Genomic DNA, 17,582 nt, shown 5'->3' with positions numbered 1-17,582 from the left:
TAGCGTTGACTGTAGCGTTAGCAAGCGGCATCCTTCTTCCAAGGCGAGCCACCGAGTATTTATTTACATAATGTAGGGGATATATATTCTAAGGTGTGTTTGCTCTTGGTGTGAGGCTTGGGATTCTGTCCGATGATACCCAATCCGAGGACCACGCCACGTAAGGACGTCACCCAAGGGATAAGGGACGCGCAAACTTGTCACGAAGTTGAAGATGAGTCTGTAATAACTAAATCAAAGACTCCGCTATGAAAGTGATTTTTCCGTAAAAGCGGATAGAAGCAGCATATTTCGTATTATTTTTCCCAGTGAAAGCATAAACAGCAATGCTTCAGCCCAGGAAGCAGTTAGATGCATGGCAAATCTCGGTAAAAGCTCGCCAATGTCAAGACAGTGAGATGATAGGTACTAATAAGTTGGTAGAAATGGAATCAAACCTGATGGACAACCTGAAGTTTGGTGTGGCGCACGCGTGGCCTTCAAGCCACATGGACCAGGGAGCTGTCGGGGTAGGTAGCTCAGCCCCGCTACTTGGGTTCGCTCGCCGCTCGTCGTTCGTCATCAGAGCGAGTCAAAGGTAAAAGCGAAGCTGGAAGGAAGCCTGTTCTGTTTAAACACTTGCTACCTACAAACTCTCTTCGCGAGCCTTAGTACTTTACTTCATTTACTAGGCACCTACTTAGGTTGTTCCTTTTGTTCTTCACAATCGACCCATTCACTATATTCTCGTCCTCAAGACAACGCCAAACGCCTACGACGCTTTCTAGAGTTAGGTACCTTAATCGAGCAAAACCACAAGTGACGTGCCTGTGTGGAGAGTGCGACCGCCGACGACGTAACCCAGGGTCTTGGTACGGGACCTTCATCTCGCATCTCGCATCTCGCATCGTTATCACCAGCCTTCTTCCACCACCTCTAAACAGCAACATCGTCGCTTTCGTCGAGACTTTTCTTCTATATACGGTGGATATTCGCATCACATACCCAAGGCTCTCAGCCGTCAGATTCATCCCGCGCCTCTCTCGCATTCACTACATCCCCGCCAATAGCTGATACCCCAAGTCAAATCACCAACCACCATGTTCCGAGCCTCAGCAGCAGGCCCTTATGATGAGGTCGTCAGTATGTAGCACCCTCTGCTTTATTTATTCGGTTCGGACAAGAGAATCCCAATCACTTGCTCTCGTCTCGGCTCGTGCTTTCTTGCGACTAACACCAGTATAGCCAAGGCCACCGACGAGAACCTCACGTCTGAGGATTGGGGCGCCATCATCGAGGTCTGCGACAAAGTAGGCAACGACCCAAATGGCCCCAAGGAGGCTGTACAAAGCATCATCAGGCGCCTTGCCCATCGCAACGCCAATGTCCAGCTCTACACTCTTGAGGCATGTTGAATACCACGCCGTCATGCGAAGCCTTGTTTTACTGACTCAATCAGCTTGCGCATGCGCTCGCCCAAAACTGTGGGAAGAACATGCACCGCGAACTTTCCAGCCGTGCCTTTACAGATGCCCTCCTCCGTCTTACCAACGACCGTAATACCCACACACAAGTCAAGTCTAAAATCATCGAGCACATGAAGAGCTGGTCCGAGATGTTCAGCAGCGATCCCGAGTTGGGCATCATGAGTGACGCCTATAACCGTGCCACACGAAGCAACCCAAACATCCAGCCCCCAAGTGCTCCTCAGAAGCAGGGCCTTACCGAGCTCGATCGCCAGAAGGAAGAGGATGAATTGCAGATGGCTCTCAAGTTGAGTCTGCAAGAGGAGGAGCGCAAGAAGACTGCTGCAACCAGTCCAGGCGCACAAGCCGGTCCTAGTGGCCAGACAGAGAGCCCTGCTCCTGCTGCGCCAGCTGGAACTACAGCGGCCACGGTGAGCCGCGTACGTGCGCTCTTCGACTTTGCTCCTTCTGAGCCCGGAGAGCTGGAATTCAAGAAGGGTGACGTGATTGCTGTTCTCGAGAGTGTATACAAGGACTGGTGGCGAGGCTCTCTCAGGGGCAAGACTGGCATCTTCCCGCTCAACTATGTCGAAAAGCTTACCGATCCCACACCGGATGAGTTACAACGCGAGGCTCAGATGGAGGCTGAGGTGTTCGCCGAGATCAAGAACGTTGAGAAGCTCCTCACGTTATTGAGCACTTCCAACACAGCGCCCCGAGAGGAAGATAATGAGGAGATTTCCGTAAGCGCCCAGTATGATGGACAATATCATCGGTATGCTAACAGGTCCTGCAGAAGCTTTACCACCAGACTCTTGCTATTCGACCCAAGCTTATCAAGCTGATCGAGAAGTACTCTCAGAAGAAGGGTACGCATTGGACGCCCCCAGGATTGGATAGGACACTAACATACATCTCTCAGATGACTTTACACAGCTGAACGAAAAGTTCATCAAAGCCAGACGGGACTACGAGGCTCTTTTGGAGTCTTCCATGGCCCATCCTCCTCAGCACAACTACCAGCAATACGCAATGCGACCGGGTCCCAGCCAGGGCTATCCTCAAGCTGGTGGATATCCTCCACAGGGAGCAGCTCCTCAGGACCCCTCAAGATATTATACTCCTGGTCCACAAGGTATGATAGCCCTTTGTCCTTGCAGTGGAAGAACCTCCTTCTGACTTTTAACAGAGCAACCTCCTTATCAAGCATCGTCTCCTCCCCCTAACTTCCAGAACCAACCTCAAGGTCAATCGGCACCTTTCTATGTAGCAGGAGCTGAAGTGCCCGCTGGTTCACAACCCTACCCTCCCCGGAACGAGTCTCCTTCCAATGGTAAACAACCGGCCCCTATCAATACCTCGACACCGGGCCCGAACTTAAACCCCTACAACCAATCTCAGAACAACAACCCTTACACGCAAGCGCCTACGGGAGGACGACCTGGTAGCACATACGGAGCCCAAGAGTTGGCTACGTCTGTCTACGACTCCCCTATAGCCACCAACAACCCACACCAACCGACCTCGGCTGCCACATTCTCGAGCTCGGTGTATTCTCCTGAAGAGCCCAACGATAACGCCAGCGCACCAGCCCCTGGTCCTTATGCAACGCATCAGCAGCAGCCTCAACAATACCAGAGCTACAATCCTTCTTCCCAAGTCCCTCCCATGCCCACAGGGTCAGCTCCCCCTCCTCCTCAGAGTGTCATGACACCTCCCCCTCTGAACCCTGGGAATGCCGGCGGATATGATGCTCGTCATGGTCTGCCCAGCCAAGGTGGTGCTGGTCAGGCTCAGTACAAGCCTTATGTGCCACCCGGCGATGGTCCTTCGGCTCCTGCACCCGACAGTTACTATCAAAGCGGGGGAGTTTACTAAAGGGACTTGATGACTTGGAGGATAGTCGACTGTTGCTATAGCTTCAATACATTCCTGACGCGTGCATACTTAACGCTGGGAGTTTTTGTTTTAGTGGTCAAGGTTTTCGCTTGATTTGACTTTTTTGAAGTTTCTGATATTTATACTTACCAGTATGATTTGCCATGCCTATTTGATACCTATTGTCTCATAGTCGCTAGTTGGACAAGTTTACATATTGTCAGGCTGTAGATGGATGATAAGGCAGAACCAGGAGGTTACGTGGACAATAGAAGACCAAGTCAAAGCAAGCTTCGAATTAATTGAGTGTCTGCCACTCTGTACTGTAGCTCGTGAAACTAATTCTATACTTTTTTCTTGTTGTACCTATTCAAATATTTCGGATCGGATGATATGTCCAAATTTGTTAATAGTCTCCCTCTCGCGAGCCAGTAATGGACTCGTTTCGTTTCACAACCTGAAACCTCGACCGTCTCGCCCCTGTAACACCCTATTTTTTGCTGCCTCCCACTCGGTTTTCCCGTCTATCTCCCTTTTTCCCTCCTCTTTTGTTCTTCCCGTCAACACATTAAAATATACATATTAATTCTTTGCACTACGCGTTTCTTTCTCTTCTCCCCTGTCTAGTTAATTTCTTGTCGTTTCAGCTGGTTCTGTAACTTCAAGTGCCACTCTCTTCTCATCGCTCAATATCACGCCACTATATATCCATTCATACCCATCTCCATCTCCATATCCATCACCATCATCAGCAACATGAAGACTACCGTCTTTGTCACGCTTCTCTCTGCGGCTGCTTCGCTCGTCAGCGCCGGCATCGTCGTCACGCCTGTTTTCTTTAACCAGATCGTTGAGAAGCTCTCTGGCGATTGTCCTTTTGGCGTAGTTACTCCTCAAGGTTGCGCGTAAGTTCGACCTTTAGATGGGTTGAGTAGTTGGAGTCATACTTGCTAATATTTCGATAGTCCTCAGCGCGGTTAGGGACTGAGCTCTTTAGCGTGCGGTTGATTCAGTCATAGTGATTTGGTTTTGGTGTTTTCAGACAGTTCTAAAGGCTCTTCTATTTGTATGTGTTAAAGGCTTGAGCAGACAAGAAGTTCATAATATTTAAGCGTGTCCATCCTACTTGAGTAATATTAAAGATCAGTGAATCCAAACTTGAACTGGACATGTCACTTACCAGGTTAAATATTCTTTTTTGCGAGCATGTCTTAACCCTCCATGTCATATCAAGAATTTACTTACTTGACGTCTTGATCAATTTTATAGACTCAGTCTCCGAGTGTCCGCTGATCGGTTCCCGTCCTTATATACGATTCGTAACATCGCCCCCCTCTGGAGAAAGAAAATTGCTAGAAAGCCTATGCGTGCGAAGTCACTTTAGCCTCATCTGGATGGCATTCATTCATGGCCTGAACCGCGAGAGGATTTACGGAAGCTCTTATCCTGGAGACGTTTCGCAACATTTTACGTCAAGAACTTTTTGATATCGGGAACCAAGCAAGCGGCGACAAGCATGATACAGGAAAACGATATAGTGGCGTAGAAGACATAATGTAGTGAGCTGGTGTAGGCTTGACAACGGCAACTTCGAATGAATCAAGGATAGTCTTGCTGATACCCGGTACATCTGAGCAATTTCCTTTGTTGATAGCCTCAAAGAGTGAAGGTTGGGATTTGGTTGGCAAACCAGATCTAGTTGCAGCCGGGATCACATAATTGTTAGACCAAGCCAAAAGCTTGGGGAGCCCCTTACTATAGCAAGGTCTTCCGATGGTATATGACCGAAAAACGATAATCAGGCATCTTCCTGGCCAACTCGTTGCCGGGAATAGAGACATGCAAAGCCTGAGCAATGGCACCACCGAGGGCACGAATCAATCCAAGAGTGCCAGATGATATGCCGATATCTTGGGGTTCCCATAGTAGAGTTACACAGGGTGAGTGCAACATTCTCAATGTATCCAGCAGCAGTGCATGCATTCAACCTGAATGCGATTGTATTTGCCCACCGGTCAGGGGATAAGGGAACACATCGACGGGATGAAAGCCACACAAGAGCAGCAACGCACATGCACTGGATCTTGAGGCGAGGAACATAGGCAATAGCGAGACCCGACATAGCTTGGCCCAGAACAACTCCACCACCAATCACGCCGCTTTGCCAGCCAACTTTGATAGAATCTGCGGTGTACAGCGTGCTGATAATTGTAGGCCAGAGAAATGTCAAGGAGTAGTAGACCATTGAAGCAACAGTCGCACAGGTGACTACTGCGACAAGCCCAGTGTTGTTAAAAAACACCGGACGGAACCAGGGGTTTTACAGAACAGGAAAAAGCCTCTTTCTACAGTATCAGCGGACTCTGAAGGGAAGTTTCAAATCAAGGAACCATACAATATACAAAGAACCCGGCAAGGGTTATTATACCAATGATTAATGTGCACAAAACCTCAGCACTCTTCCAAGGATATGTCGTGTCGCCCCAAGAAAGGCCAACGAGGAAGAGAACGCATCCAGCGTGAAGAGAGACATGCCAATCCAATCAAGCACCTTTGTTTGCTGCATTCTCGTCTTTCCCACAGCTGAGCAAAGGTTGGTGGGCGGTAGAGGAACTGATATAGAGCCAGAGTGATTGCATTCAGAATGATGCCCAGATAGTAACTGCAGCGGCAGCCTTCATGTAAGTTATTAAAGCACTGTGGCAATCCACGTTAGTAAACTCGAAAAAGCATACACTTCTTGCAGTACCATAGAAAAGCACTGTCCGAGATAGAGGTAAATGCAAGGTAAAGACACATACAAAGTATTTCAGGGGAGCATCCATCCTAGGTATACGCAAGTACTTGCTAGACACTGACTGCCCTTAGGTATGGATCAAAGTCAGTACCCCTCTCACTCTCAGTCTGAATACCAGAGGTGCAGCAAGAGTACCAATAAACTGAGGACTCCGATAGTAGCCATTAGGCATTCGGTCGAGCTCATCGCCGAAGGCATTTTTGTCAACATACTCGACAGTATCATCAGCCATGATGATCTCCTCAGCGTTGACAGTCGGCTGGGGGCTGCCTGATCCATCTCCACTATCTTCAGGGACGAACATCTCGAATTCCCGTTCCTTTCCCATACAGCCATCGACGCCAATACGGCTGAGATTTGACATGGTGTTTATTTTCGAAACCCTCGACAGTCAAATTCCGCTAAACCGTCTCAAATGAAGTCTACTCTGTGCTCTGCAGTGTTGAGGGTAGAGGTAGTCGATGTTTTCTATTGTGAGTACAACATTATCGGCACATAAGTCGACGGCAGAAGCCAAGCTATAGTGTGAATGACTGGCAGATCCCTACGATCGATCCCCAGCTAGGACCTTTATCCATGGTCCTAGGCTCCCACGAGTCGTGCCGGACGTCAGACTGAGCGATCTAGGCTAGGGATGAACCGTGGCCCCAGGCGAAAAGAGGTAAGGCTTCGAGTTTATTTCGCTGAGGCCGTTAGATGATCCAGGCCTGCGTGGGCGGGGAGGGCGGATAAGTTATACTTTCTTCTAGAACAGGGTTCTTTTTGTGAGGACAAGGTCAGCCGCATCGAAACTCAACTGCTTCCAGAGGCCTTAGACTGGTCGGCAAAGCCTCTGGAGAGAAAAGCCGTAAACAGTACTGGATCTCTGTCGCTGATGCGTGTAGGGTGCCCCCTAATTGCGGTATGGAAATTCAGGTTCACCGTGGGCAAATATCTGGCGGGAGAATGCGTGTCTTACTAATGGTTTTGAGAAGGCAGTTACGTTGCAGTGTTGACGGATAAAGTACTAATCACTGGCATGGAAATGGCAAGTCAGACCTCAAGTTATACTAGGTAGGTAAGTACTATCTGCCTCTACCGTAGGTAACCTCTGGAGTTATTGGAAGGAAGCAACCCCGCTGGTTCTGAAGGCGACTTCCAGCAACAATATGCCCTGAATCAATGACAGATGTATGTTGTCAAGTCATTGGTTTTGTTAGGTACCCTCTTACCCGTTGCATCTTTAGGGTAATATGTCGACATGTGATAATTCTCTGTCCCAAGTGCTCATGGTTACACAAGAGTTGGGCGGGCGATTCGCATTCTCCGACACCTGTATCTTTCCTCGAAGGAAGCTACCAGGCCACATGGATTTTCGTACTGAGATTCTCTCTATATGTATTTAATTCTAATTTTCTTTTTATTTACCAGGTATGAACGCTCGCAGGCAAAGACTGCCTCGTGTACAGGGTAGCTAACAAACATATATGTCGTGTAAATCATAAAAAAAGGCCAGCTTGTTGACAAACAGAAACATACAGGAAAAGTTTACAAAGACTAACTCATATAAGGTCGTCATTTGCAGTGGCTCAGATGCAGACACAATGTGTGAGAGCATGCCCCCGAGAGTGTTGGTTGCCCACAGAATGAGTTTCTATGATTGGTAGCCGAAAACTACATCTATATACACAAGAATATCATCTGTGCCACTTCAACATAGAACCACTATAAAAAAGAAACTACCTAGGACTACCTAGTATTTCAAGTCCTCGGACTTACGTACCTAAATTAAAGAGGTAGGCTGTGCAACGGTTCCACTGTTCATGCTGATGACTGTTCCGTGTAACCGCCATTCTATAACTTGAACATCCACTTAAATCTTTTGCTATACTCGCAACGAAACAGTGGTTGTCTGAACCCTGATAGGCCCGTTTCATATCGCAACTCTGCGACAACTACAGCAGCCTTACTAAGTATCGTACAGTCCATGTCTCAACGCCATTGTCTGGCGCTTTTCAGTGTATACACAGGGCGAACAGCTATCAGAGGAGATAATCACAACTCCCAGGACAATCGTAATTAAGTGACCAAATCTTATTCAACTAATAAACAACATATCTTGACGTACATTCACCTCCAGCTCATATCCATCCATCATCTATTGTCCATAGATGTATGTAAACCCAAAACCATTCTAACTAGGCAGACACCCAAACTCCACCCTGATTACTGTCCTTGTTCGAGCGAAATAGTATTCTCGAATTGAGGACCACCACTGATACTCACACCGAAAACCGCCAGGGCCACGGCCAAGTCGAATGGCTCTGTCTATCCCTCTTTGATAACCAGTCATAGTCTTCATGCTGCTGAGGCCGTCTTGTTGCCAGACCCATCCCCTGCTGAAGCCGCTTGGAAACCACCGAAGCCGCCGCGGCCGAAACCGCCACCACCTCCGTTACCGCCTTGGCCGCCCTGACCACCTTGACCTCCCTGACCACCGCCGCCATTCTGGTCACCACCTTGGCCGCCTTGATCTCCTCCCTGACCTCCGTTTTGGTCGCCGCCTTGATCTCCTCCCTGACCTCCGTTTTGGTCGCCGCCTTGGCCGCCGTTCTGATCACCACCTTGGCCGCCAGCATTCTGGTCACCACCGGCATCAGCTGCTTGGTCACCACCGTTCTGGCCTCCATTCTGATCACCTCCCTGACCTCCATTCTGATCACCACCTTGGCCGCCAGCGTTCTGGTCACCACCGGCATCAGCTGCTTGGTCACCACCGTTCTGGCCTCCGTTTTGATCACCACCTTGGCCACCTTGGTTGCCGCCGTTCTGGCCACCACCTTGACCTCCGTTGTTACCTCCATTGTTACCGCCTTGACCTCCGTTGTTACCACCATTACCGCCATTGTTGCCTCCGTTATTGCCGCCGCCGCCGCCGCCGTTGCCACCTCCAACAGTGATACGGATGCAGTCATCCTGTGCTCCTCTCTGAGCAACAGGCATGAGGACTGGCTGATGGTTGGAAGCGGCAGACATACTGCAGATACGGTAGTTACCGGCAGGCAGACCGCCGTCAACCTTGGCAGTGAGGAGACCTTGGCCGTTACCAGCATCGTTGATACCCTTGAAGAAGGCAAACTGCTGAGGGTCCAAAGGCTGAGTAGGGTTCAGACTATCGCCAGTGTCCTGGACAGTGACGTGGGTATGACCGATGATGTTACCACCACCGTCGAGGTCCTGGGGAGCAGAATAGTAGGTGGTTGTTGCATTAGTGAACGAGCCAGGCGCAAAGTTGATAAACTGGACTGAGATATCAAAGTCTTGATTGGCTTCAACGTTGTCGCCGTTTTGAGGTGATGTAAAGACTGAAGAAACCATGTTATTGGCTCCGGGAATCTTCCCCATAGCTATAGGAGTCAGTATATGTAGAAGGGAAGAGAGGATCGAAAAACTTACGAATACCGTTGCATGAGCCGTCCCGGTTTTGCTCTCCATTGGTGAGTGTCTGGCCAGCACAGAAGTTGATGAAGTTGTTGTCATCCCTAAGTCTTTGTTAGTTGTTTCCCCCCCCTCAAAGGTAGATATAACACACGTTGCAGAGGCAGCTTGCTCATCCGATCCAGGGTTGTTGCCATCTTGCTGCGAACCAGTTTGCACGGCGTTGGCGTCCAGAGTGTTGCCGCCACCGCCGCCGCCTCCGTTATTACCGCCGTTGTTGCCTCCATTATTGTTGCCGCCGTTGTTGCCGCCGTTATTGGCCTGGCCGTTGTTGTTTCCGCCGTTGTTGCCCTGACCACCGTTGTTTCCGCCGTTGTTGCCCTGACCACCGTTGTTTCCGCCACCACCTCCCCCACGGCCACCACCTCCAAATCGACCGCCGCCGAATTGTCGTCGTTGGAGAGCGCGAGCCAGGGGGTGTCGTTTTTGGACGACAGCAGCTTCTGTAATGGCAGAGATGCCCAGAAGAGCAATGATTACGCCTTTGACCTGCATTGTGATGACTTTATGTTGATATTGTGGAGAGAAAGTGAATAAGGAAATGAAGCCGAGGGCAAATACAATGTTGTATAAAAGTTTTCGAACGGTGCCAGACCAATTCGAAATAAAGAAAAAAGAATGGTCACAGTAAAGTCAACTTGGTCTCAAAGGAACGAATGAAAGAAAGAGACACTACCAGAGCTGAAGAGAAGAGAAGATGGTACGATTTTGGGACGAAGGGACGAGGGTTTAAAGCATCGGGGAAAACTGGAGATGATGATCGGAAACGAAGTTGCCGAGAAAAGAGGCTGGCTTCCATTATGACAATCCCAGACAATTCAACGTCTCGGGCTTGCACATCAGACCGGATGGCATCTGGGCGGTTGAAGGGGCCCGGTTCAGGGTCACAACTCCATGGACGACGGCTGGAGCGAGCAATAGTACCCAAGATCCATCCCTCGCTTGAGAGGCAAGGGGGCAGCGATCAAACTTGATGAGAAACACCAAGACAGAACATCGTGGAACACAGTGACAGCACTAGCTGCCTAGGACTTCTGAGACCGAGAAACGAAAACATGAGACAGCGGCAGAAGCGACCTGACGGCTTGGCCAAGGGGTCCAGACTCCAGAGTTGAGATGCCTGTTCGGGCTGGGCTCTTAGTTAGTCAGGGAAGGTTGAGATGATTGTTCTCAGGTGGTGTAACAGGGACGTTGGAGAATGTTAGTCAATTGTGAGCGAGTGTCGTGTAGTTCCTTAGCGCTTGGCTAGTCTTGGCGGAGGGTCATATCTCCGAGAGGCGATTGAGTGAGTATGTAATAGTAGAGATCCAAGTTAGGAGTCGACGTTGGAGATGGGATGCGGCTGCAGACGTCTCATCCCGTGCCCCCTGCTTCCCAATTGGTATTGTGTAACTGGTTGCGCAGCCAATCAGAGTATGCACTGACCGGTACCTGCAGCTAGTTGCCAGGGGTGCCTATAACTCCAAGCACAGCGCGTTTCGTCCACTGAATCTCGAAACTACCATTGTTAAACACCAGTGTCGGAGGGCGTCCGCCCTGTAACGGAAAACTCATCAACCAGATCGAGAGAATCTGATGAATAATAGACGATATCCTCTCTGGGATGGGGGTTTTTGTAATTGTCGACTTGGCCTGTCCACCGTCAACTGCGTGGCTATGCATTCGTCCTGTCTCTAACGTCTAGGTAGCTGATAATGCCAAGAGAGAAAAACTAACAACCCTAGCTATACTCGCTATATCATATCACGATATACTCTCACGAATTACTCCGTACTGTCAACAGGTCGTCTGAGATTCAGAAAGATTCTTACTCATTGCATTCACAAACTCAGGCATATTGAGTTCAGTCTAATCTCATCCAGACTTTTCACTCAGATCTAAGCTCTATCCAACCAGTTCTCAAGACAGACAGACAGACAAGTTGGAGGCGTGTTGCAGGTACGTCGCAGACTAGCAATAGCATTAATGCCCTACACTGGCGTTGCAACCACGAGGTAGCATCCAAACAGTGCCCTGTAACCGGACCTGTAACAATATCTCACTCGGTATCACGATTGTTTTTTAAGCTTACAATATCGATAAGACATTTGCAGTTTCCCCAAAGTTCCTGTTTCATCCGCATTTTTGCAAAATCCTTCAGCAATTGTTGACTGATCACTCGTCTCAGGCTTGGAGTGACACTGGATGAATCATGATCACGAAGCGAGCCTGAATCATTCAATTCTCCTAATTGCAATGATGTCATGTTTTGAAATTTCGGACCAAGGCACATTGATTCCACATGGCATTTCGTGGTCTTGGCATTCTCTGTTGAAGAATTCGTATAGATATCGCGGAGCATCAAATAGCCCAAGGATGTAATCACAAAAGTTACAATCTCAAAGACCACAACACACTTATTCATAAGAAGCTACCAGTTGCAAAATACCCACAACATTCTGATATACATGCACAATAAATAAATCAGAGCTCCTCGGACATCTGCTTCTGCTCAACATCCTTGTAAGCCTCAACGATCTTGTCCAGCCAGGCAGCCATTCTGTAACCGGCCTTGGCAACCTGCTCCTCAATGACCGGGGCCGCCTTCTCAAAGTACTCGCCTCCGAGTTCCTGACCGACAATGGCATCGGCACCCTCGGGCAGAACTGTAGATCCATGTTAGAGACAAGTTGCAAATACAGCAGCTGTTGCCGGGGTAATCGACTTACCGTGAGTGCAGACGAGCGCATTGGCCTCTCGGGACCAAGCAAGTGCCGTGCTGATGGGGTCACTGAAGTCTAGATCCTTCAACCACGCGTCTTTTGCCTCTGCGAACTTGCCGTCTGTGATCTCGACTGCAAGCTGGTTGGCCCAGCTGTTGGCGAGCTTGAAGGGGTCGCCGTGCAGACCACCCAACAGCTTCTCGGCGATAGAACTGTCCCAGACGTGGTGGAGGTTGAATGTGCGGCCGTCAAATGTCACTGCAAGACCGTTACCTCCCTTTTCGACATTTTCGTTATGTAGAGGCTGGTGCAGATCCCCGATAAAGTGAACGACAAACTTGGCGGCCTGGTTGCGCTGCCAGAAGGGCAACTGAGGCTCAACTGACTGCTGGGTGTAGTTCTTGAGGGCGGTGAGGACACAACCATCGTCCTTGCAATCGCGCTCAAAGTCGACGTCACACTTGTTAGGAGGGCTGTCATGAGCGTCGATGAAGTGAAAGGTCTTGGTGTATCGACCCCAATCTGTGTAGCGAATTGAGTCTGCCCATGAGGCTATTTTAGCCAAATAGTCTTCCTCGTCATTATAGAGAATATACTTGAGGTGAGCCTCGGTGGTGTTTGCGACAAAGTGACTGGCGAGGTAAGCGGTGGTGATGTGACCGAGACCTGTGATATGTGAGCTTAGTAAGTACTATCGTTTTACGATGAATTAATGAACTCACTGCCCCAAGCAAAAGTGCTAGGCAAGTTAGCGAGGCCAAGAGCCAGCGCGCCAGCTGAGAGGAGCTTCATCATAACAGAATGAGGGCGGTCGCTACGGAATGGAGCAGGTTTATCAGTCACGAAGTGAAGGGAGCAGAGTCAAAGCTTTTAAGAGGGAAATAAAGACGTTAAAAAGATGAGCACGCTTAAGCTCAAGGTTACCGAGTAGGAAGAGGCGAATTCTAGATTGGACCAAAGCGTTTGAAGCTGGAGAGCTGAGCGCGGAGCGGTTGGCCAAGGCCGCCTATGTTTACGTTAGTCCTGGAGCATGATCGATAGTTGCTCATGAGTTGTCAGGGGTCTAGCTACCTACTGGAGGCGGGATAGGCAAGCTTATGGCGAATCATGGTGGGCATGTGCCGTTCTACGGTGAAACGTTGAAAGTGGCTGGGAAGAATGGAGCTGAGACCGCTGAGGTTTGCTCTAGTTTGAAGAGCTGAGGTCGATAGTTTATCATAAAAGCAGTAGAGCTATGCAAAGTATCTAGACTAACTTAGAATTACTACTGCCTGAGTTCTCAATACCATAAGTTTAGTCTGTAGCTTCCATGGCACTGGATGGCTAAGGTAACTTCCATGGTAGTGCTATCATGATAAGGGTCAATTGGCCACTTATCGGAGGAGATAGACCCTGCATCTCATAAACTCACCTCACACAAAAAGACTCACGCGCCTTGGGATGCCTGCGAGTTCTCCATATTTTAGCTCACAAGATCTCCAAGCCCAGTGCGTCACTTTGGGCGATAAGCGCTCCTCAACTGGCCAATACACGATGACCAGTTACCAAACGGATCGATAAGACCTCCACTGTTGAGCCCGACAACGGGGCCGACCTCCCATGGCGATCTCTTATCTGAGTCTGTGTGTCTGTGTCTGTGTCTGCAGTGCTTTGCGTTGCCTGGGTTTGGTATGGTGAACCGTTGATCGTGGAACATTAAACTTTGTTGCTTATTGAAGTGGTTTTTGCTCTATCTTACTCTTTCTTGTCTTCAGATTCAGACTGCAACCAGAATAGTAAACTTTGAATCCTTGACCGGGTTTCGAGTAAACTCTGAATCAGAACAGAACCTGTCTTCTGGAATTGGATCTACATTCATTCACTTGCTTACTTGCTTCCTACACTTGATCGCTCTTTGTCGCCGGCTGCCCTCGTGATACCCACCTTTGTCGCACCACCCTCTTCCTCTTCTACGTTACTTGATCTGATCTACCTTATCTAAACCTCTTCTCATTCTCTTTCTCCTTCTCGATTTTACCCTCTTCAACTCCTTCGAAAACGACGACGACGACGATGCCGCTGCTGGCCTCAACCTCAATCGCCGCTGCGGCGCATGCGTTACCGGTCACGTTGGCTCTGTCGGGCATTTTTGGTAGCATCAGCTTGACCTCTTGGATATGCCTCCTTGTGCGTCCCTCTCTCTTCTCTCATTCGCGCGTCCTTGTGTTGCATTCGCATTCATATTCGCCATCTCAATTGCATACGCGACCCTTAATTCTCCCCCATCCTGGCTAACGATGCTCTGCAGCTACCCCAATTGTTCGCCAATTACAAGGCCAAGAGCGCCGATGGCCTCAGCATGGCCTTTCTGGTCGTCTGGCTCTTGGGCGACATCACAAACCTCATCGGTTAGTTCCCATTCCTACCTGAATACCCCAAAATCAAATTTTGTCTTCGGCACAGAGACAAATACCATTGCTACGCCATTGTCTGGTGCCCTGGTCAGAAAATTTGATGTCGGCTAGAAGTGGCTTGCCACCACGCCAACTTTCAGTTTGGCTAACTGCTTTCTAGGAGCCTTGTTCACCCACCTAGCTCCCACTGCAATTGCCCTAGCAGGATACTTCTGCATTGCCGATATTGTCCTCATCGGCCAGGCCGTCTACTACAATGCCCTTAATGCCCGCCGAGCGAGTCGCGCCGGGGAACGTCGATCAAGCGGTCCTACAGAAGAGTCTCCTCTGATCAACGGGTCCCGTAGACGAAGCTCTTCTTTTGGCCTCCCTGGGTCTCAGCGCCGCCATGCGACACATACCGAGTCCTCGATGGACCCATTGAGGAAGATTGTGACGGGCGAAGACGAAACCCCCGATAGCAAGCCTTGGCTTCACAACACCCTGAGCCTGCTCGCTGTATACGTCATTGGGTTCGCTGGCTGGTTTGTCTCGTACAAGGTCGGCGCTTGGGAGAGTGGTGACCCTGGAACCCCCGATGCGCCTGATGAGGCCCAGAGCCCAATGGAGCTTGCTGGGCTTATTCTGGGTTACATCAGCGCAGCGCTCTATCTCTGTGCTCGAATTCCCCAAATCATCAAGAACCACCGGGAAAAGTCATGCGAAGGTATGTTGATCCATGCTTGTTTGTAATCAATGGATGAGACTGATAATCTGCAGGCCTCGCATTGCTTTTCTTTATGCTCTCAATGAGCGGAAACCTCACTTACGGCATCAGCCTGGTAGCTTACTCGCAAGACAAGAAGTACTTGCTGAACGCGCTCCCTTGGTTGCTTGGCTCTCTGGGCACCATTGCTGAGGATCTCATCATCTTCGTCCAGTTCCGAATTTACTCCAACGATGAACGAGAGAGCGCAATTGAGCCTTAGATCGCGATCGACAAGACAAGACAAGATATGGCAATTGAATTTTGAAATGGACCAAGGGAGGATATCGGAGGTTCTAATGTGCATGAATTGGCGTTTCATTCATTCATATGCATCGAATTTGAGAAAATTGTTAAATGAAGGAAGGGTGAAGCTTGGACAAGCTCACGCTCAATACTGGGACATCCTCGGGATAGAGGTGCATGACATAATGCTTCGGGTCGAATTATAACTCTTCGGAGGGTTTTTCTTACTTGTCAATTCAATGAGTCTTTTAACATGTGTTTTGCCAGTCATTAAACATTCTTGCGACCAATTGAAAAACTGAAGCCTTTAATTCGACGATAAACTCGACCCATGAGAGCACTCTCATGCCATAGTGGGGTTACACTTATTGAAATTCGGCGACTCAGCTCCGATGACGGGGTCGGAGGTTTGGCGGGGTTATATTCTACTCGGTACTTTCAATAAGACTCACCCGCCTCAACGCCAAAATTTAAACATCAGCAACCCCCCAACGTATCTTTGACTGTTTCTCTTGACCTCTTCGCCGTCGAGAGTCTCTCATTGATTCTATAACAGACACACACCCACTATGGCCTCTCAATTCCCTACCAAGAAGTGCGGTACGTCGCCCTCAACACTCCCCCTCCATCCGATTTCGCACCACCCACTATAACTTCCATGTCAACGTCTAGACACGCATTTAGCATCAATACTGATCCATTTACAGGTGTCCTCGGTGCCACTGGCTCTGTAGGCCAGCGCTTCATCCTCCTCCTCGCTCAGCACCCATACCTCACCCTCCATGCCATCGGCGCCTCATCTCGTTCCGCCGGCAAGAAGTACAAGGATGCTGTACGATGGAAGCAGGCCGCCCCCATGGGCGATATTGCCGAGATGGTTGTGAGAGAATGCAAGGCTGAGGAGTTCAAGGACTGTGATGTTGTCTTCAGTGGTCTTGACTCTGATGTCGCTGGCGATATCGGTATGTCCCTCTCTATCACGTATCAGTAATAGCTGATGTCACTAACTTTATGTGTCTGCAGAGCTCGAGTTCATCAAGGCCGACATTCCTGTCTTCTCCAACGCAAAGAACTACCGTCGCGATCCTCTCGTGCCTCTCGTCGTTCCCACCGTCAACCTCCCCCATCTCGACCTCATCCCTCATCAGCGCTCTGTTCGCTCTCTCAACAAGGGCTTCCTCGTGTGCAACTCCAACTGCGCCGTGATTGGTCTTGTTATTCCCTTCGCCGCTCTCCAAGCCGCTTTCGGACCCATCTCTACTGTCTCCATTGTTACTTTGCAGGCCGTTTCTGGCGCTGGTTACCCTGGAGTCTCCAGCATGGACATCATCGACAACATTGTCCCCTTCATCTCTGGCGAGGAGGACAAGCTCGAGACTGAAGCCCGCAAGATTCTCGGTCGCCTTGATGACAATGGTACTGCCTTCATTGAGCAAGAGGGTCTTCGTGTCTCTGCCACCTGTAACCGTGTCCCGGTCATGGACGGCCACACTGCATGTGTTAGTTTGAGCTTCGAGCGCAAGCCCGCTCCTTCAGCCGACGAGGTACGCAAGGCTCTTCGGGATTACAAGAGTGAGGCCCAGGCTCTCGGATGCCCTTCTGCACCTGAGCCCGCTATCAAGGTCTTTGGCGACGATGAGCCTGACCGTCCTCAGCCCCGTCTGGACCGCGACCTTGGCCGTGGATACACTGTCAGCGTCGGCCGTGTTCGCGAGGATGAGGCTGGCATTTTTGACATTAAGTTTACAGCACTGAGCCACAACAGTGAGTCTTCCATCTTCCCCTCTGAGGACTTGTCTCACACTGACCGTTTCAGCCGTTATCGGTGCCGCTGGTTCATCGATATTGAACGCAGAGGCCGCCATTCTCAAGGGTTACATCTAAGAGTACAGGGTAAGT

General features: G+C 49.7%; 7 protein-coding genes across 7 annotated transcripts; 4 read left to right on the top strand and 3 right to left on the bottom strand.

Moving 5' to 3' along the window:
• Window positions 1-1,079: 1,079 nt before the first annotated feature.
• FPRO_09496 (uncharacterized protein) lies at window positions 1,080-3,323 on the top strand (the record flags this gene model as incomplete). Its single annotated transcript, XM_031232893.1, has 6 exons — window positions 1,080-1,122; window positions 1,225-1,364; window positions 1,439-2,188; window positions 2,242-2,314; window positions 2,368-2,580; window positions 2,635-3,323. The coding sequence occupies 6 exons, from the start codon at window positions 1,080-1,082 to the stop codon at window positions 3,321-3,323; spliced, it is 1,908 nt and encodes a 635-aa protein (XP_031082785.1).
• A 756-nt stretch (window positions 3,324-4,079) lies between these two features.
• On the top strand, window positions 4,080-4,304 carry FPRO_09495 (uncharacterized protein; the record flags this gene model as incomplete). The annotated part of the gene is made up of 2 exons (XM_031232892.1): window positions 4,080-4,228; window positions 4,289-4,304. 2 exons carry the CDS (start codon window positions 4,080-4,082, stop codon window positions 4,302-4,304), a joined length of 165 nt encoding a protein of 54 aa, XP_031082784.1.
• A 1,658-nt stretch (window positions 4,305-5,962) lies between these two features.
• On the bottom strand, window positions 5,963-6,484 carry FPRO_09493 (uncharacterized protein; the record flags this gene model as incomplete). The annotated part of the gene is made up of 2 exons (XM_031232891.1): window positions 5,963-5,998; window positions 6,221-6,484. The coding sequence occupies 2 exons, from the start codon at window positions 6,482-6,484 to the stop codon at window positions 5,963-5,965; spliced, it is 300 nt and encodes a 99-aa protein (XP_031082783.1).
• Window positions 6,485-8,457: 1,973 nt separating this feature from the next.
• Window positions 8,458-10,092, bottom strand: FPRO_09492 (uncharacterized protein; the record flags this gene model as incomplete). Its single annotated transcript, XM_031232890.1, has 3 exons — window positions 8,458-9,506; window positions 9,556-9,641; window positions 9,692-10,092. 3 exons carry the CDS (start codon window positions 10,090-10,092, stop codon window positions 8,458-8,460), a joined length of 1,536 nt encoding a protein of 511 aa, XP_031082782.1.
• A 1,968-nt stretch (window positions 10,093-12,060) lies between these two features.
• On the bottom strand, window positions 12,061-13,091 carry FPRO_09491 (putative nuclease S1 precursor; the record flags this gene model as incomplete). The annotated part of the gene is made up of 3 exons (XM_031232889.1): window positions 12,061-12,242; window positions 12,306-12,965; window positions 13,022-13,091. The coding sequence occupies 3 exons, from the start codon at window positions 13,089-13,091 to the stop codon at window positions 12,061-12,063; spliced, it is 912 nt and encodes a 303-aa protein (XP_031082781.1).
• Window positions 13,092-14,351: 1,260 nt separating this feature from the next.
• FPRO_09490 (uncharacterized protein) lies at window positions 14,352-15,660 on the top strand (the record flags this gene model as incomplete). The annotated part of the gene is made up of 4 exons (XM_031232888.1): window positions 14,352-14,465; window positions 14,587-14,686; window positions 14,853-15,398; window positions 15,452-15,660. 4 exons carry the CDS (start codon window positions 14,352-14,354, stop codon window positions 15,658-15,660), a joined length of 969 nt encoding a protein of 322 aa, XP_031082780.1.
• A 592-nt stretch (window positions 15,661-16,252) lies between these two features.
• FPRO_09489 (putative aspartate-semialdehyde dehydrogenase) lies at window positions 16,253-17,567 on the top strand (the record flags this gene model as incomplete). Its single annotated transcript, XM_031232887.1, has 4 exons — window positions 16,253-16,283; window positions 16,391-16,645; window positions 16,707-17,447; window positions 17,500-17,567. The coding sequence occupies 4 exons, from the start codon at window positions 16,253-16,255 to the stop codon at window positions 17,565-17,567; spliced, it is 1,095 nt and encodes a 364-aa protein (XP_031082779.1).
• Between the last annotated feature and the right edge of the window lie 15 nt (window positions 17,568-17,582).

This window comes from Fusarium proliferatum, assembly GCF_900067095.1.
Source record: "Fusarium proliferatum ET1 genome assembly, contig: FPRO_scaffold006, whole genome shotgun sequence".
Taxonomy (NCBI): domain Eukaryota; kingdom Fungi; phylum Ascomycota; class Sordariomycetes; order Hypocreales; family Nectriaceae; genus Fusarium; species Fusarium proliferatum.
The sequence above is the reverse complement of the archived record's forward strand: the minus strand, read 5'-3'. Positions and strand labels throughout refer to the sequence as shown.